The 18,860-nt window shown below is 45.9% G+C and overlaps 1 protein-coding gene across 1 annotated transcript in view; it reads right to left on the bottom strand.

The window, feature by feature from the left end:
* adssl (adenylosuccinate synthase, like) overlaps positions 1-18,860 on the bottom strand; it is a 51,201-nt gene that overhangs the window by 9,963 nt on the left and 22,378 nt on the right. Inside the window, exons 7-8 of the mRNA XM_059955185.1 lie at positions 12,163-12,244; positions 8,480-8,606 (exon numbers count right to left, since the gene is read on the bottom strand). Of these exons, the coding sequence (XP_059811168.1) occupies positions 8,480-8,606; positions 12,163-12,244 (209 nt within the window). The remainder of the gene's footprint in view (positions 1-8,479; positions 8,607-12,162; positions 12,245-18,860) is intronic.

The following is an 18,860-nucleotide window of genomic DNA, read 5'->3' as shown; positions in this document are numbered from 1 at the left end:
AGCTACTCACATTTTAATATTCGAAGATTGTTAAATATCGTTTATTCCCCCTCAGCCAAAGAATCTGAATGTATTGTATCTTTGGATGCAGAGAAAACCTTTGATAGGGTGGAGTGGCCTTAACTATTCCAGGTTTTGAAGAGGTTTAATTTTGGTCCAGGATTTATTTCCTGGATTAAATTGAGGTTTTAATTAATAATCTAAAGCCTCCTTACTTTAGATTATAAAGAGGTACCCGTCAGGGTTGCCCCCTTACTACTTTATTATTTAATTTGGCTTTAGAACCACTTGCTATTGCTCTTAGGGATTCTAATTCTGTGCAGGGTATTAAGAGAGGGGATAAATTACATAAGGTTTTGTTATACGCGGATGAGTTATTAGTTTACATCTCAAATCCTAGGAAATCTATTCCTTTTATGTTATCTATATTTATGATATTTGTTATTTTTTCTGGATATAAACTTAACTTACATAAGTGAATTATTTCCTATTGTAAAGAGGGTTTCTTCTTTTTGTTAACTAGCAGGAATGCTAATTTACTGATAATGAGAATGGTATTCCTTTGTAAACCAAATGGGGATTAATGTTCTTTCTTCTGAGTCTGTAAGCTTTTGTTGACGGGCTTTTGGGCAGATCGGCGCGAGGGGGTCGAGAGAGAGGACGCAATGCTGTAAGCTGGGCGAGGACCGGACCCCAAAGGGGGGTCCGAAGCCGGGAGGTACTCCGAGGAGGGGGGGGGGGGGGATGAAGCTAGATGTGCTCGGTTGACCACTCGGAGGGTCCTGAGCTGCGAGTCGAGGAGTTCGGAGGGTCCTGAGCTGCGAGTCGAGGAGATCGGAGGGTCCTGAGCTGCGAGTCGAGGAGTTCGGAGGGTCCTGAGCTGCGAGTTGAGGAGTTCGGAGGGGATCAAATGGTGGCCAGAAGACTTCAGAAATTGAGCTCCAACGGTTGTGCACGAAGTGGTTTGGACTTTGATAAGTTTGGCGCCTTATCTTTATTTTTTTTCTTCATATATACTGTATCGTTATTAATCAGTTATAGTAACCTTTATAAATTGTACTCATTTAATCGCTTATGGTGTACTGTCTGGTTTTGGGCGAGGCGGGGACATCACACAGCATCCATACCAGCTGATTACCCAGTTTGGCGGGGCCGAAGGCTGCTCCCCCTAGACGAAATGAGCTGAGCGAGCCTGAGGCGACCCGGGGGTTACATTGTGGGGTGCTCGTCCAGGGTTGATTTCTGTGGAAGCTGTGTGATCACCCTATTTAAATTGTGTCTGCGGTGAAGAGCTGGTGTGCCTTTGTGGGTGTGCGATTGCTGGTTATTGCTGCGTGTGTGTTGGGTGGGGTGGCTGCTGTTGGTAGCCCAGAGGTCGTTGTTAGAGTTCCGACTAGCACTGATGAAATGGTGGTGGGACCATGGGTTGTCTGTACTGTTTGGAGATTGAGGAGTGACAGGTTGGGATGTTTCAGCAGTGGTGAGCTCCGCCCAGTTATTGGAATAATGTCCAGCCCTAAAGGGGCGGAGCGGACCCCTCAGTTGTTGGGTGAGTGGCAGTGCTTGGCTGAGGAAAAGCGACAGGGACGGGTTGAAAGTTTGAGTAGGCGGGCTGGTGACTTTGTTAGAACTGTCAGGTGCAATTACCTCGAAGTGACCGCTGCCAGTTCTGGGAAAGTGTGGGAAAATGTGTGTGGTTCGACTGGAAGTCAAATGCCGCAGCTGGGGGGGGGGGGGGGGGTGCTTATCATATCTGTGGCAGGAGATTGGTGGGAAGTTTTTAGGGTATCCCTTTTTGCCTAGGGGGGCAGATAAATTGCTTGTGGTGCCAAGGGGATCTGTCAAGGGGATCAGTTGTTCCGTTGATTTGAGAGGTGTCGGGAAACTTAGAGGAGGCCCAGTGGGGGAACGGCTTGGGGTCTCTGGGGGAGCACGTTCCCAGCAATGTACCAAGGAACTCCTGAAAGGAACAGACTCTATTCCTGAAGGCTTAGAGGGGCCATGCGCACAGGTGTTGTTACGGATGGATGGAAGTCAAGTTAAAGCCATCCTCGGCACCGGGGCGCCAGTGAAGTTGCTGTACAGTTTGTTTCATAACCGTTATTGGAAGCATTTACCCTTGACGACATTGAGGACACCGGAGATTCGGGGTACCAGTGCCGTTGATTATCCAGACAACGGTTGTTGGTCAGTGAAAATGGAGTTCTTAGAGGCAAATGTGGAGGAGACTGAGGTTCATGAATCGTTAATGCTGATGTGTCCGGATCCTGTTGAGACGGGCAGCGTTTCTGTTCTAGAGAGAACCAAAATCCTGCTGGTGCGCTTGGGTGCCTGCCCGGAGGAGGTGGGTGAGCGCTGTTTGGAGGCATTGTCGATGCACCCAGAGTTTCGAGCTGCTTGTGCAGATGTGTGTAGCAGCATTGGGCTGATACCGAATTCAAACAAGAGCCAGTGGTGGTACGGCCTGGGGGAAGTATCTGAGGGTGAGACCCTCTTCGTGGACGTTGCGAAATACCACAAGGGAGGGGAGTTGACTGCTGAAGACACCTCGGAGAGAGAGAGGTTGCGGCGACTGGCCCCTGAAGCCGTGGAAGACGTAGGCAGCGTGTGTGTGGATTATATTGCGTTGAAGAGGCGCACTGTCAGTGACCAGAATATGGCCCTGAGGGCCAGAGAGGCGATGGCCTGTCTGAGTGGTGTGAAGTGGTTTAAGGTGCTGGACTGAGGAGTGGATGTTGCCAGATCCCGATAAGTGGGGCCGACAAGGAGAAGACGGCCGTTATAACTTCCCTAGGAGTCTTCGGGTCCGAAAAGATGCCACAGGGCATATCTGGAGCCCTTGCAACCTTCCTGCGGGGCAGGTGGAAGACCATAGGGGATGTGGAGGCGTTTGGAGTTTTGGTGTATGTGGATGATCTCTTGGTATTTGGATTTGCCTCAGGAGAATATGAAGTGAGGTCGTTGCAGGAGCAGCTGAGAACTACAGAGTTAAAGTGTTTTCAGGACACGTGCCAGGGCTGGCGAAGGTCGCAGCTCGTGAGTGACTGTCTCTACGGAATCAAGTTTGAAATGAAGACGGAGAGACGGGAGAAAGCGATCTGGAACCAGTCGGAAGACTTACAAGTTGGAGAGAATGAAGAAAGTTGTCTGACTGAGGGTAATAGCAAACTGAGAACCTGGAGAGGGGAGTTTGGGGAGGTGAAGAAATTACAGACAAGTCTCAGAAGAGAGAAGCGGAAGCTTGAAGGGAACCTGAAGATGACCATCGACAGTTCAAATGAAGTGCAAAACCTGAAAGTTGATCTGGAAGAAGTCATGAGGAAGAAAAAGCTGGAGAGAAGTGCAGTGAATACTGAACAGGAGGCTGAAGAGACTGCGGGAGCAGTGCAGGCCACGTGTTTCCGTTTGGAGAAGATCAAACAGCAGCTACCGATCACAGAAATGAGGAAGAATACAGATTCGATGGATATCGTGCTGGATGTGTGGTACATGCTGCCTTTTGCTGACTTTCCCTCGATTGAGGAAGAGACCTTTGGCCCTTCTCCCATTGAGTCAGGTGTAGCGGGGAGGGTTAGCTGTGTGCAGTGTGGGGCATGAGTGAGAGGTTGAGAGGAGTTGGTAGTGGGCCCAAGGTATCCCCAGTTGTGTCCAAGCCTGAAGGGTTTAGGTGAGGGGGTACGGAGGTCTCAGAAGGGTTAGGGAACTCCCAGATAGTTGGCCTAAGTAGCGCCTGAAAAACAGGGCGTGAGGTTTACTGTGTGGGGAGGAGATGTTACGGTGTGTTGGCAGGAAAGGTGGCGAGTTATTTAGTAGTCATGAGGACATGACTTTTATTTGGTGGAGGGAGAGTGTAAAGAGGGTTTCTTCTTTTTGTTAACTAGCAGGAATGCTAATTTACTGATAACGAGAATGGTATTCCTTTGTAAACCAAATGGGGATTAATGTTCTTTCTTCTGAGTCTGTAAGCTTTTGTTGACGGGCTTTTGGGCAGATCGGCGCGAGGGGGTTGAGAGAGAGGACGCAATGCTGTAAGCTGGGCGAGGATCGGACCCCAAAGGGGGGTCCGAAGCCGGGAGGTACTCCGAGGAGGGGGGATGAAGCTAGATGTGCTTGGTTGACCACTCGGAGGGTCCTGAGCTGCGAGTCGAGGAGTTCGGAGGGTCCTGAGCTGCGAGTTGAGGAGTTCGGAGGGGATCGAATGGTGGCCAGAAGACTTCAGAAATTGAGCTCCAACGGTTGTGCACGAAGTGGTTTGGACTTTGATAAGTTTGGCGCCTTATCTTTATTTTTTTTCTCTTCATATATATTGTATCGTTATTAATCAGTTATAGTAACCTTTATAAATTGTACTCATTTAATCGCTTATGGTGTACTGTCTGTTTTTGGGCGAGGCGGGGACATCACACAGCATCCACACCTGCTGATTATCCAGTTTGGCGGGGCCGAAGGCTGCTCTCCCTAGACGAAATGAGCTGAGCAAGCCTGAGGCGACCCAGGGGGTTACATTATTAATAATTATCCTGATTATTATGATCAAATACCTTTTTATATTGTCAAAAAACATTTTACTTACCTTCGTATCAAAATTACTAAAAATTTTAAAGACCTATATAGGTATAATTTCTTCCCTTTAGTTGAATATACTCAACAGGCTCCTTCTAAATGGTCACCTATGTCAATGTCATTGATAGGTCGAATAAATGGTTATTCTACCAAAATTTTTATATATATTTCAAGCAGTTCCCTCTTTTGTTCTGAAACATTTTTTGATAAAATAGATTCTCTGATTTTGTCTTATGATTGGAATAATAAAAACTCTAGAGTGAATAAACTTTTATTGCAAAAATCAAAAAAAGATGGAGGATTGGCTTTACCAAACTTTAGATTTTATTATTGGGCAATTAATATTCGTTATATTACTTTTTGGACGTGATATAGATGACCAAGATCGCCCTTCATGGTTACAGTTGGTGGAAAATTCAGTAATGGGGTTTTCGTTAGCTTCTTTATTAGGAGCTCCTCTTCCGTTTTCGCTCTCCAGAATAGGTAGACAAGCTCTTAACCCTATGGTTAAACATGCTTTAAAAATTTGTTCTTAATTTTGTAGATTTTTTGAATTAAATGATTTTTTCTAATTTCTTTTTTAAGCCATCAACTTTGGATAAGGCTTTTTTAACATGGAAAATTAAGGGAATAAAAACTTTTTTTAGATTTGTTTTTACAAGACTGTTTAATGTCTTTTTCACAGTTAATGGATAAATATGATATTGTGACGACCCATTTCCTGGCACATCCAAACCGGCTCACAATTAGACAGCCTACGGGGGTTTGCGAGCACAGAGCTTTGGAGCCTCTGTGCCATGGGGGGCAGGTTGAGGGAGGCTTAAAAGTGAGGCTGAGGATTTCGAATAAAGTTTTTTCCTTCGACTGCAGTTACCGACTCCGTGTCGTAATTTTAGCGCTGCGTGTAGCACACCGCTACAATATCTCCAATACACATTTTTTCAGATTAGGAAATTTTTACGTGATTTTTTACCGAATTACCCCTCGGCCTGCTCTTTAAATTTGGCATGCTATTTTTCAGTTTAAACCTTTTCAAAAACGATTAATAGCTATAATTTATAAACAGTTAATGAATGCTCGCATGTCACCTAATGATAGGTTTCAACACACCTGGGAAGTGGAACTTCAACATTCACTTTCAGATAATCATTGGAGTAAAATTTATTATTTAGTCAATAACTCAGCTATCGGCACACACCATATCTTAATTCAGTTTAAGATAGTACACAGGGCCCATATGTCCAAAGATAAATTGGCGCATATTTTTTCTAATATAAGCCCTATTTGTGACAGATGTAACACAGAAGACATATGTTTTGGTCATGTGTAAGGTTAAATAATTTTTGGAGGGATGTGTTTGGAATATTATCTAAAGTTATAGATGTGGATGTTCAACCTAATCCACTTACAGCAATTTTTGGGAAATTCCAGAGGAAGCAAGCAAAGTGTCTCCTTCTGCCCAACATGTGATAGCTTTTTCAACTTTACTGGCTAGGAGAGCTATTTTGCTACACTGGAAAGAATCTAATCCACCCACTGTTTTCTATTGGCTCTCCTCCATTACGCCATGTCTAAACTTGGAGAGAATTAGGAGCCGGACATTTGATACATCCTTTAATTTTGAACAAGTCTGGCGACCCTTTATTCGATATTTTCACATGATTTAATTTATTTTTCTTTATCCTCTTTGTGGAAAATCCTTTTCCGTGAAGGTTCGGAGATGACTGGAAGGATGTTTTTTTTCTCTCTCTCTTTTTAAAATTTTATCCTCAATTGGACTCCCCAATATTTCTTTTTCTTGTTTTCTTTCTCTTTTTTTTTTGTTTCAGATTAGTTAGTGGGGTTTTTTTTTCCTTTATCAATAAAATTTCCAATCTTTTTTTTTACGATTGCTATGAGGAGCTGTAGTTTTTTTTGACTATTGTATACATAACAGCATAATATTTTACCTATTCGATTTTGACATTATATACTTTCTGTTTTTATTATCACTGTTTATATGTCTTTTATATTATCTGTTTGCTAAACTCCTCCTCTGATTTGTATATTCTTTATTTGAAAATCAATAAAAAGATTGAAAAATGAAAATGAAATGAATGAGGAGTATTTCGTCTGGGTACCCTCCAAACTGATGACATGAACATCGATTTCTCCTTCCGGTTAAAAAAAATTCCACCACACCAACCCCCCCCCCCTCTCCTTTATTGTCCCACTCTGACCTTTTACTTCTCCTCACTCCCTTCTGGGTCCCCTCCTCCTCTGGTCCACTCTCCTCTCCTATCGGATTCTTTCTTCTCCAGCACTCAACCTTTCCCACCCACCTGGTTTCACCCGTCACCATCCAGCCAGCCTCCTTCCCCTCCCTCCCCTCCGTATCTTTTTATTCTGGCATCTTCCCCCTTCCTTTTCGGTCCCGACAAAGGGTCTCGGCCCAAAATCTCGACTGTTTATTCACCTTCCATAGGTGCTGCCTGACCTGCTGAGTTCCTCCAGCCTTTTGTGTGTGTCCCAGTAGTCCAAAGTGTGGCTCAACAATGACTTGTACAACTGCAATATAATGCCCCTAACTCCTAATCTGGATGCCTTGACTGATGGAACCCAGCAAGCTTTTTCACCACCTTGTCCACCAGCACGGCCACCTTCAGCGAACTATCAACCTGCGCTCCCAGGTCCCTCCGTTCCACAGCACACATCAATGCCCTGCCCTCCACAGCCATACTGTGTGGAGCTTCCTTGTACAAAGGAGAAGGTTTGGTGTTTGATGTCCTTGCTGCCATTTCCGTGAAATGTGATCTGTTAGCTTTTTTATGTGAGGGAGGGTTTGGGGTTTTGCGAGTTTTTGTTTCTCTTTTTTGCGCGGGGGTGTGGTCGATATTCCCCTTTGAAAGACTTCCACACTTGTTCTTTATATTGTGGCTACCCGGATAAGACAGATCTCAGAGTTGTTTTCGGCATAAACTTTGATAATAAGTGAACCTTTGAGGGCTCTAGCCCGGTTGGAGTGTCCAAAATGCATTGCCCTACACTGATCTAAGTTGAAATCCATTTGCCATTCCCCAGCCCACGTCCCTAACTTATCAAGATCTCTTTTGCAATGCATTATCAACAAAACCCCTTATCATCAGCAAACTCACTAATCTTCCTGTCAATATTCACATCCAGGCCACCTTCAGAAAGGATGTGCTGGCATTGGACAGGGTCCAGAGGCAGTTCACAAGAAAGTTCCCAACCCAACTTGCTTAGCTGTATTTGTTGGGAACCCCGGGTTTAGAGGAATAAAGCCGATCGAATGTTGAAACGCCAAGATAGGGTGCACATGGAGAGCATGGTTCCTGGAGTGGGGAGACCAGGACCAGAGGATACAGTCCCTTCAGAACCGAGATGAGGAGAAACTTCTTTACCCAGAGGATGGCGAATCAGTGGAACTCATGGCCAAAGATGGCTGTAAAGTCATTGGGTATATTTAAAGCTGAGGTCGATGGGTAAGGTTTTGGGGAGAAGGCAGGAGAATGGGATTGAGAAGGATGATAAATCAGCCATAATGAAATTGGTTGGAATGACCTAAATGAGCTCCTATGTCTTATGGTGGACGGTCATAGATTTTTCCCCAGGGTCAGTGTCCCTCTCAACCCCATTCTCCCCTTAACCTTCGACACCACCCTGACTCATGCCGCACATTTTTCCCCACAGCACAACATAGTCTCCTTCCTGTACAGACTCCGCGGTACGAGTACTCCCGTCAGTTTGACCTCTCGGCTTCCCTCGGTTCTCAGTCCGCATTGCCGAGTACTTCTGCCTGACGTGGGCTTTGCGGTACTCAGGGCCAGCAGCTGCTTGGGAGGGGATTTGATGGGTTGGCAGCTGCCAACAACCCCTCGTGCAGGAGCAGAGCGTTTCACACAGGGCCGAGACTCACCAAAGTCGATGTCCAGAAGCGTGGCATTTGCACCTTCCACGAGGATCCTCTTGGGCGGTCCGTGCAGGGCCTTGTACATGAAGTACACGCCATCTTTCACCAACGGCCGCACGCGCTCTGCGTAGATCTACAGGAAGCGGTCAGGCAAAATAAATTATATATTGTTCGTTTTCGACGTAAGTATAACAGCCCGGAAAAGCTTTCACTATTAACGTAATGGTCTTTCTGTAACTGCAGTGTTTGGGTCACGGTTTGAGATAACGGGTGCTTTGGAACGTGAGCTGTCCAATCAGGGGAGTGGGCTTTTGTGTTGTGTGCCTGACCCGGTGTGAGCTGGGGTCTTCATTCGGCAGCAGATGAAGAGAGAAGGCACAGGAGGGAACTGGTTGTGGCAGGATTCAGCCCAGTGGGGGCCTGATTGGATGGAGCTGGGTGCCAAGGTTGACCAAGGATTGGTGAATATGAATTTTGGGAAGAGTTGAGCTCCAATTTGGGCACTTTTTGTTTTTTTCCTCTTTTTCTTTGCTAACCCTTTAGTTAAGATTCATAAATATAATTAGTTTAGACCATAACACAAAGGAGCAGATGTCGGCCATTTGGCCCATCGAGTCTGCTCCGCCATTTCATCATGAACTGATCCAATCTCCCCTTTAGTCCCATTCCCCCGCCTTCTCACCATAACTTTTGATGCCCTGACTACTCAGATACCTATCAATCTCTGCCTTAAATATACCCAGTGACTTGGCCTCCACTGCCACCCATGGCAACAAATTCCATAGATTCACCACCCTCTGGCTAAAATTATTTCTTCGCATCTCTGTTCTGAATGGGCACCCTGCAATCCTCAAGTCATGTCCTCTCATACTGGACTCCCCCACCATGGGAAACAACTTTGCCACATCCACTCTGTCCATGCCTTTCAACATTCAAAATGTTTCTATGAGGTCCCCCGTCGTTCTTCTAAACTCCAAAGAGTGCAGTCCAAGAGCGGTCAAACATTCCTCATATGTTAACCCTCTCATTCCCGGAATCATTCTAGTGAATCTTCTCTGAAGTTTAATCGTATGCAATGTGCCGTCTGTCGTTTATTGGCACCAAGTTGTGACAGGGGTAGCAAATCACTCAGCAGCCACACAAACCGGGGTTTGGGGTGGGAGAGCCGTCCCAATCTCACGGATTTGACGGGATGGAGTGTGTCTTCCTGAGGTTTACGCAGCCCAAGGAAACCGGGTATTTCACATCTTTTGCTTTTCATTACAACAGAGCACTGAGGTCATACAAGGGAAATTAATATCAGAATGCAGATTAAAGTGTTACAGAGAAAATGCAGCACAGGCAGACATTAAGGAGTGAGGGCAACGACGAGGTAGATTGGGAGCAGAATCTATCTTATTGCACTAGTGTTCTGAAAACTTGAGAAAACAGTCCTATAGCAATGGGGTGGAAGCTGTCTTTCAGCCTGGTGGGACATGCTTTCAAGTCTTTTGTACCTTCTGCCTGATGGAAGGGGGAGAAGACCGTCTGAGGTGCTGGGGTCCTCGATTGAGCTGGCTGCTTTGCCGAGGCAGAGGAAGTGCAGAGAGAGACCACGGAGGAGAGGCTGGATTCGGCCATGTGCAGAGCCGTGTCCACAACCCTCTGAAATTTCTTGCAGTCACGTTCAAGGAAGGAAGGGAAGAAGCCAGAATAAGCGGGTGGGGAGGAGTACAAGCTGGCAGGTGATAGGTGAGGGGGAAACTCCAAGAGGACCACAACCTTTTCGTAGGATTTGGAGGCTTGCGTTCCTCAATGACCCTGAGAGCTATCTTGGCTGGAGTCCGGGCTTTATGCTTTGGCTCTTGGTAGGGTCACCCATGTTAAACAGTTCAAAGGGCAGAGGTCAGACTAAGAGTGGTCCACCAGTCCTCCAGGTTCCGGGGGGTGGGGGCTTCAGCTCAGGGCAAACAACTCTGTCGCTAGGAAAACAACAATGAAGAATTATTCTGTATCTGTGTGCAAGACAGAGATGAAGGACCTTCATTGTACCCTAAATGCCTGTGGCATAACGGGCAGGAGAGAGCTGAGGGGGAAGGAGGTGCGGGTAGGGGAGGGGGATTAAATGAGAAGCTGAGAGTAGATAAGATCCCAAATCACAATGCATCCAGATAGGATCCCTTCCATGGTGCATCCATAAAAATTGACGAGGATCGAAGGGAACATGCCAGATTCATCTATCATCCCTACTCGGACAGAATACACCACTGATAGTCAGACTGATGGGAATAAAAGGGTTTCCTCACTTCTCTCCTGATGTTGCCACCTTACTCGCCTGCCTGAATCACTTTATGAGGCAGCTCCATCATATCGCCCTGCACCTTCTCTGTTCAATGATACTCAAGCTAGCAATTTAGCTCCCTCAGTTCAGCCACAGTTCCCTTGACAGACCCCCAAATACCTAAATCTTCATCACTGGGGATTCTGGGAATCACTGCCTGAGACCGTCATTGTTGGGCTTTCTGACAATCGCCACCTGAAGCTGTCACCATTGGTGGTTCTGGGGGTGGGGATGGGGGGGGGGGGGGGGGGTTCTCCCATTTGAAGCGCTAATCCCCAAGGCCATTTTACCTGCGGTAAAAGGTAGGATTAGCCCAAACAGCATGGTCGAGATGGGCCAAACGGCCTCCTCCACGTTAAAAGTGAAATCACGGAGGGCAGCGTTCTGAGGAGAGCGCTCCATGGGGTGAGTTTTCCTTGAACCTGGCAGACAGAAGAGCGATAGTAAAGAGTAGGGCGCCACCGGAAGGAAGTGGTTAGCACAATCACTCGCCGATCACCGACTGGGGATCGATTCCCGCTGCTGTCTCTGAGGAGTTCTCCCCACGATCGGTTGGCATTCTCCAGGTGTTCCTGTTTCCTCCCGCCTTCCAAAGCCTCGGAAAGGCCAGGGTTAATAGCTGGAGACGTGCTATATTGGCCCGGAAGTGTTGCAACACTAGCAGGCTTCCCCCGGCACAAGCCTTGGCCTGTGTTGGTCGATGATGCATTGATAAACGTGACAAATCAAGCTAGTAATTAATCTCTAAATACGGATATAGAGAAGAACCTGAGGTTCTATTGGTACTGGTTGGACCACACTTGGGAGTACCGTGGACAGTTTTGGGCCCCTTAGCTAAGAAAGGATGGGCTGACATTGCAGATGATTCACAAGCATTATTCCAAGAATGGAAGGGTTAACGTATGAGGAACATTTGAAGGCTCTGGGCCTGTACTTGCTGGAATTTAAAAGAATAAAAGGGGGGGGAAGGGAGGATAATCTCACTGAAACCCTTTAGAATTTTCAAAGGCCTAGATAGAGAGAACATGGAAAAGATGTTTCCAGTAGTGAAGGGGTCTCAGAATACAAGGCCGTCCCTCACAACATGGATGAGGAGGAATTTCTTTGGCCAGACCGTGGTGAAACTGGAATTCGTTGCCCCAGACAACTGTGGAAGCCCCAGTCAATGTGTATATCCAAATGGGAGAATGACAGGCCCTTGATTAGCAAAGTCGTCAGGAGAAGGCAGGACAACAGGGTTGAGAGGGGTAACAGATCAGCCGCGATGGAGTGGCGAGTAGACTTGATGTGCCGAATGGCCTAATTCAGCTTATGATCCAAGTTACCCCCCCGGCTCTGCCCGTCATGGTTCCACCCAGTCTCCACTCACCTTCAGTTTTTCGAGCTCCCCTTCGATGTCGATGATCAGCATGGGGTACATGGATTTGTACTGGTTGGCAAGCACCCTGAAGCTGCAGAATGCGGACAGAAGGAACAGAGTTAAAGGCACGACACACCTAGATCACATTTCCTCCCCATTCTGACGCTCGGCCTGAGCAACCACTACCCTCTTGACCATGTCTGCACACATTAAGTTTCTGCCACGTGATTGGCTGACTGGATATTTGCATTACAGATGTACCTAATAAAGTGGAAGCTGAGAATATGCTGGAGGTAGCTCGTGTTTCAAAAATTGCAGCATTTTCATTTCTAAGACACAAGTAACAGTTTGATGATGTATATGGAGCAAAAGATGGAAGCAAAACAGAATAGAAGGGTGATGCAAGATGGCACCAGAGCCTGGCTCTGAAAATCATAATAAGTACTTTAAATCTCCCAAATGGGCAATTATTTTGTTACAACAGCAACATTTAACCATAAAAGATTCTGTAGATGCTGCAAATCCAGAGCAACACACACAAGATGTTGGGAGGAAGTCAGCAGGTCAGGCAACATTTATGGAGAGGAATAGACAGTCGATGTTTCGGACCAAGACCCTTCATCAGGACAAGAAAGAGGGAAAGAAGGTGGGAGGATGGGGAAGGACTACAAGCAGGCAGGTGATTGGGGGTGGTGGGGGGGGGGGGGGGACGGGACTGGGACTTATTGCAAGTAGCTCCTGGCTGGTCTACCCACTATTTCAATAGTAATCACTCTACTCTTCACAATACTCCGTGTAACGGTCTGATCTGCATTGCACTCTATTTTCTTCAGAGTGCCGGAGGCTGAGGAGAGATCTTTATAAGATTATGAGAGGTCAATGTCCTTAGCTCCTAGTCCATTCTATATACAAACGCCGTTTCTGTGTTCGGAGGGGCCGGGCGGCACGAGACAAATACGGATTGGGAGGCCGCTTCGCTGAGGCACCACTCGGGGTGCAGGAGCAGCACCTTATATTCTGTTCAGGTCGCCTGCAACCTGACCGCACGAACATCAATCTCTTGAACTTCCGGTAGCTGCACCCCCATCCTTCACCCCGTCCCCGTCCCCGTTTCCCCCTCTCACCCCACCTCGGTACTCCTCCCCCTTTTCTTTCTTCCATGGCCTTCTGTCCCCTCCTGTCAGATTCCCCCTTCTCCATCTCTTTCACAAATCAACTTCCAAGCTCCTTACACCTCCCCCTCCTGGTTTCACCTATCACCTGCCCCCTTGTACTTCATCCTTTCCCCCCCCCTCCACCTTCTTATTCTGGAATATTCCCCTCCTTCCCTTCCGGCCCCGGCTCGAAACGCCGCAGTATTTTGAGCGTGTTGCTTTGGACCTCCGGCATCCGCGGGTTTTCTTGTGTTCCAAATGAAGTGCGACTGAGGAGCGAGTGTGAGTTTTCAGAGTCCGGTTAATCGGCAACGACACTTCATCGATAAGCTTCGTGATTTTATAAACCTCTACACTGTCACGCCATAGCCCTCCTATGCTCTAGGGAATAATAAACAGTGACATTATTACTCAGTGCAAAGTTAATCTGGACAACCACTGATCTAGCAGCCTCTGCAGTATCCCAGCAACAGCGGTAACATCAGACCATTTTATTTCTGGGTAGTCACTAAACATGGGGTGAGGAACACTTCAAATGGAGCTGAGGGCTCCACACTATTGATGTGATAGAACAGAGCCTTGGTACCACCTCTTGAGGCAGTTCAGCAACCCCACAGACTTGCACCTGAGGCAGATCCCCTGCAATACCAGAACTTAACACATTCCAGTAACAGATCCTTTGCCAATGTAGCTCACAGACTGGCAAGCAGAGGGCGATTGGAGGAAAGTATTGGAGGGGGGGAGAGGCAGAGGATGTCCGAGGTAGATGCTTCCTTGTCAGAGAGTGGTGAGTGTGTGAAATGGCATGCCAGGGACAGTGGTACATTATGAACGAATTGAGTTACTGGACCCAACAGGGTCGACAAAATCCAATGCAAATATTACGGCGGCCAAGCTGAGGGATAACTATCTACAAGGATCCAATCAACTGGTTGTCAAGTGGCAAGACCAGCTCTCCGTGGTCTCTACAAATTCCACCGGGCATCAGTGATCATGGCGCAAGAAAACACGAAGCGTGGTTTTCAGGAAACAAATCTGTAAACAAACGCATCGACCTTGATCCTATTCATGAGCCGACGAGGGCACGATTCCAGACCGCAATGCACCGAGTTCGCCACACAGCCAAGCAGCGGCGAGATCTCCTCGCATCACAAGTGGGTTTCCACAATGGTATCCATTACGTGAAAGCCAAGCGTTCGCAGGACACACCACACAATCAGCACTGCCACGACCACGTCTGCCCGTACAGTGACAAAACACTTGCAAGTAAATTCGGAGAACAACTCAACCCACTCCTAAATAGATGATAGAAAACAGGAGGGATACATAGGAGGGAAGGGTTAGATCAGGGGTGGGCAAACTTTTTGACTTGTGGGCCACAAAGGGTTCTAAAATTTGACAGGGGGGCCGGACCAGGAGCAGATGGATGGAGTGTTTTGGTAATACACCTCATAAGAGAAAATAAAATATCATGGGATATGTAGAAAACATGTGCTTTAATTTCAATTGAAAATGAACAAATGCATTACAATAAAATATCTGTCTTTGAAGTCCCATGGTATTTAGCTATTTATTGAAATGACTTTTAAAACACTGAAATGAATAAAATACAGCTTTTTTTAATAGTAACAGTTATTATTTTAAAGCACTGAAAATTCTGTTATCCTTCAAGACATTATCATCATCACTCTCCTCCTGACTGCCTTTATTTCAAAAACGGTAGGAGATGCAGGTCTACTTGTCCTGCTCCTTCTTATTCAATTGTCCCCTGTGCCAAAACTCAACAACGACCAGCACAAAGACAGAACAGTGAGAGAGCGCCAGTATACAGAGCGAGTTATTTTTTATTTTGAGAACGTACGTGCACCTGCGCACTACTCATGTCCATCACTTAACAGAAATGACATGTAACATGTAAGGCTTATTGAAAAAAATATTTTCAAATGCATTTTTTACATAACACAACAAAGAAACTTATTTTTAATTTCAGTGGGAACAGTGTTGTTGGTCTTCCATTTTAGCCAGTGCATCAAAGTCTGGATTTAGTTTTGTTGTGGCGTTTCTCAGGATGGATCTGAGGTGTTGGTCAGTTAACTTGGATCTGTGGCTGGCTTTGTTGATGTTCATGACGCTGAACGCCTGTTCACACAAATAGGTCGAGCCGAACAAAGAGTAAAGCGCAAATGTGGAGTAATATGCTGCACCTCAACAAAGGTCAATGTGTAGCGGTGTGCTACATGCAGCGCTAAAATTATGACACGGAGTCGGTAACTGCAGTCGAAGAAAAAAACTTTATTCGAAATCCCCAGCCTCACTTTTAAGCCTCCCTCAACCTGCCCCCCCCCCCCCCCCGTGGCGCAGAGGCTCCAAAGCTCTGTGTTCGCAAATCCCCGCAGGCTATCTCCCTTCGCCGGAACGCTGGCTAATTGTGAGCCGGTTCGGATGTGCCAGGAAATGGGTCGCCACAAATGTATATAGAGTGCGTCATCTATTGGGAAAACGCCAGAATTGCGGGGAAAAAACGTTAACAAGGTTTATTAATATAATTTCATCAAGTTCTGCGGGCCGGATTAAAAAGCTTAACGGGCTGCATATGGCCCGCAGGCCGTAGTTTGCCCATGCCTGGGTTAGATTGATCTTAAGAGTAGGTCGAAAGGTCAGCGCATCGTAGGCTAAAAGGCTTTTACTGTGCAGTAGTTCTATGTATAACTTCACACACACAGTGGCCACGATCAGGTACCTCCTGTACCTAATCAAGTGGCCACTGAGTGCACGTTAGAGTTCTGCCGTCACAGCCCGTCCACTTCAAGGTTCGACATGTTGTGCGTTCAGAGATGCTCTTGTGCACACCGCTGTCGTAACGTGTGGATATTTGAGTTACTGTCGCCTTCCTGTCAGCTTCTACCAGTCTGGTCGTTCTCCTCTGACCTCTCTCTCATGAACAAGGCGCTTTCGCCCACTGGGTTTTTATTTTTTGTTTCTCGCACCATTCTCTGTAAATTCTAGAGACTGTTGTGTGTGAAAATCCCAGGAGATCAGCAGTTTCTGAGATACTCAAACCACCCCATCTGGCACCGACTATCACTCCACTGTCAAAGTCACTCAGATCACATTTCTTCTAATTGGTCTGAACGCCAACTGAACCTCTTGACTACGTCTGCATGCTTTTTAATGCATTGAGTTGCTGCCACATGATTGGCTGATTAGATATCAAGCCTAATAAAGCAGGTATCACACAGGCAAGTCTCCTTCCTGAATTGCCCTCACACTGACTGGGCTGCTGAGAGTCAGCCATGTTGGTGGGTCAAACGGAGACAGGGTCAGCAGACTCCCCTCGCTAGAGCACATCTGTAAAGCAAGTGGGCTGTTTAAAACAAGCAGTGGTTACCTGCTCACCACCATGAGAGAGATGAGAGTTATAGGGCAAAGGAGAGATTCCCGGCCACTGGTGAAATGACAGGACTGTGAACAAAGACAGCCGCACGATGGTGCAACTGGATCCACCGCCTCACACCTCCAGAGACGCAGGTTCGATAGCAGCCTCCGGCATTGTCTGTGTGGAATCTGGACCAGCACAGCACACAGAACCTACCACATTGTGCCCGACTCACTGAGCCAAACTAATCCCCTCTGCCAACACAATGTCCACATCCCTCCATTCTCTGCACGGTCACATGCCTAAGAACCCCTTAAATGCCTCTCAACCTGTTTGCCTCCGCCATCAGCCCTGGCAGGGGGTGCTAAAAAATAAACCACCTCCTTTGAACTTGCCTCCTCTCATCTTAAATACATGCCCCCTGGGGGGAAGAAAATGTCAGCTGTCTATGCCTCACAATCAAGTATCTCTTCAGCCTCTACCGTTCCAGAGAAAACAACCTGAGTCTAGTAACCTAACGCCCTCTGATGCTCTCCTGAGCCTCCCTGTAATGGGGGGGCCAGAATCAAAATCAATCCTCTGGACGTGGCCTAACTCATCATCATGTGTTGTGTTGTATGACGTGGACGGTCATGGTCTTCACCACAACTGATCTTGGCAAATTCTACAGAAATGGCTTGTCATTGCCTTCTTCTGGGGCAGTGACCCCCACCCCCACCCCCAGGCATTATCAACGCTCTTCAGAGATTGTCTGCCTGCCGTCGGTGGTCACAAAACCAGGGCTTGTGATATGCACCGGCTGCTCGTACGACCACCCACCACCTGATCCCGTGGCTTCACATGACCCTGATTGGGGGGGAGGGAGCTAAGCAGGTGCTACACCTCGCCCAAGGGTGACCTGCAGGCTAGCGGAGGGCCTTACACTTCCTTTGGTAGGGACGCATCTCTAACCCGCCACCCAGTGGCCCAACTAAAGTTTTACAAAGCTTCAACGCAACTCCCTAACTCAAACTCAGTGCCTTGACAAATAATGGCAAGCACGTCGTACACCTTTTTAAAAATAATTTTAATTGAATTTTCAAATAGGTTACAGAATAGAAAGAAATAATATCAGCCATCCCCCCCTCCCCTCCAACATGTCCCTATATATGAAAAAGAGAAAAAAAAAATTAGAAAAAAGAAAGAAAGAGTACCTGGATATTGGAAGACCCCCACATGCTCCATGGAGTTCAAAATAGCTTTAATATATATATTTATTTCTTTCCCCAGGTGACCAATAATTTTATCTTCGGAGCACCTATATATTTAATCCTATCTTTTGTAAATAAGGGTGTCAAATTTTCAGACATATATTTATTTCTTAAATTATAAGTATTTTTTTCAAGTGGAATGCAGCTGAAAATTTCATTCTTCCAACAATCTATAATTAAGTATGAATCCGATTTCCAAGTAACTGCAATAGCCTTTTTGGCTACTGCCAATGCAAATTTTATGAATTCTTTCTGATAGTTGTTCAATTTGGGTTTCGGTTTTATCCCTTCAATATCACCTAGTAAAAATAATATTGGGTTATGTGGAAGTTGTGTTCCAATAATTTGTTCCAGTAAAACTCTTAAATTTGTCCAAACAGGATGAATTTTAAAACAAGACCAAGTAGAATGTAAAAAAGTACCAATTTCCTGATTACATTGAAAACATTGATCAGATAAATTTGGGTTTAATCTATTTCTTTTGTGGTGTAATATATAATTGATGTAAAAAATTATATTGTACTAATCTTAGTCAAACATTTGTTGTATTTGTCATACTGTCAAGACATAGTCTTGACCAACTTGTTTCATCAATTTTAATATTCAAATCAGTTTCCCATTTTTGTCTTGACTTATGAATTTCTTGTTTAATTGCCTGTTTTTGAATCAAACTATACATACAAGAAATAATTTTTAAAATGTTTCCTTTTTGAATTAAAGTTTCTATTTCATTAGGTTTCGGCATTAACATTGTTTGACCCAGTTTATCTCTTAAATAAGCCCTTAATTGGAAATAACAAAAAAGAGTGTTATTTGATATTTTGTATTTATTCTTTAATTGATCAAATGACATTAATTTACCTCCTTCAAAACAGTCTCCTATATATCTAATCCCTTTTTGAAACCAGTTATATAAAAGTTGGTTAT

This window comes from Hypanus sabinus, chromosome 31, assembly GCF_030144855.1.
Source record: "Hypanus sabinus isolate sHypSab1 chromosome 31, sHypSab1.hap1, whole genome shotgun sequence".
NCBI classification, from domain to species: domain Eukaryota; kingdom Metazoa; phylum Chordata; class Chondrichthyes; order Myliobatiformes; family Dasyatidae; genus Hypanus; species Hypanus sabinus.
The sequence above is the reverse complement of the archived record's forward strand: the minus strand, read 5'-3'. Positions and strand labels throughout refer to the sequence as shown.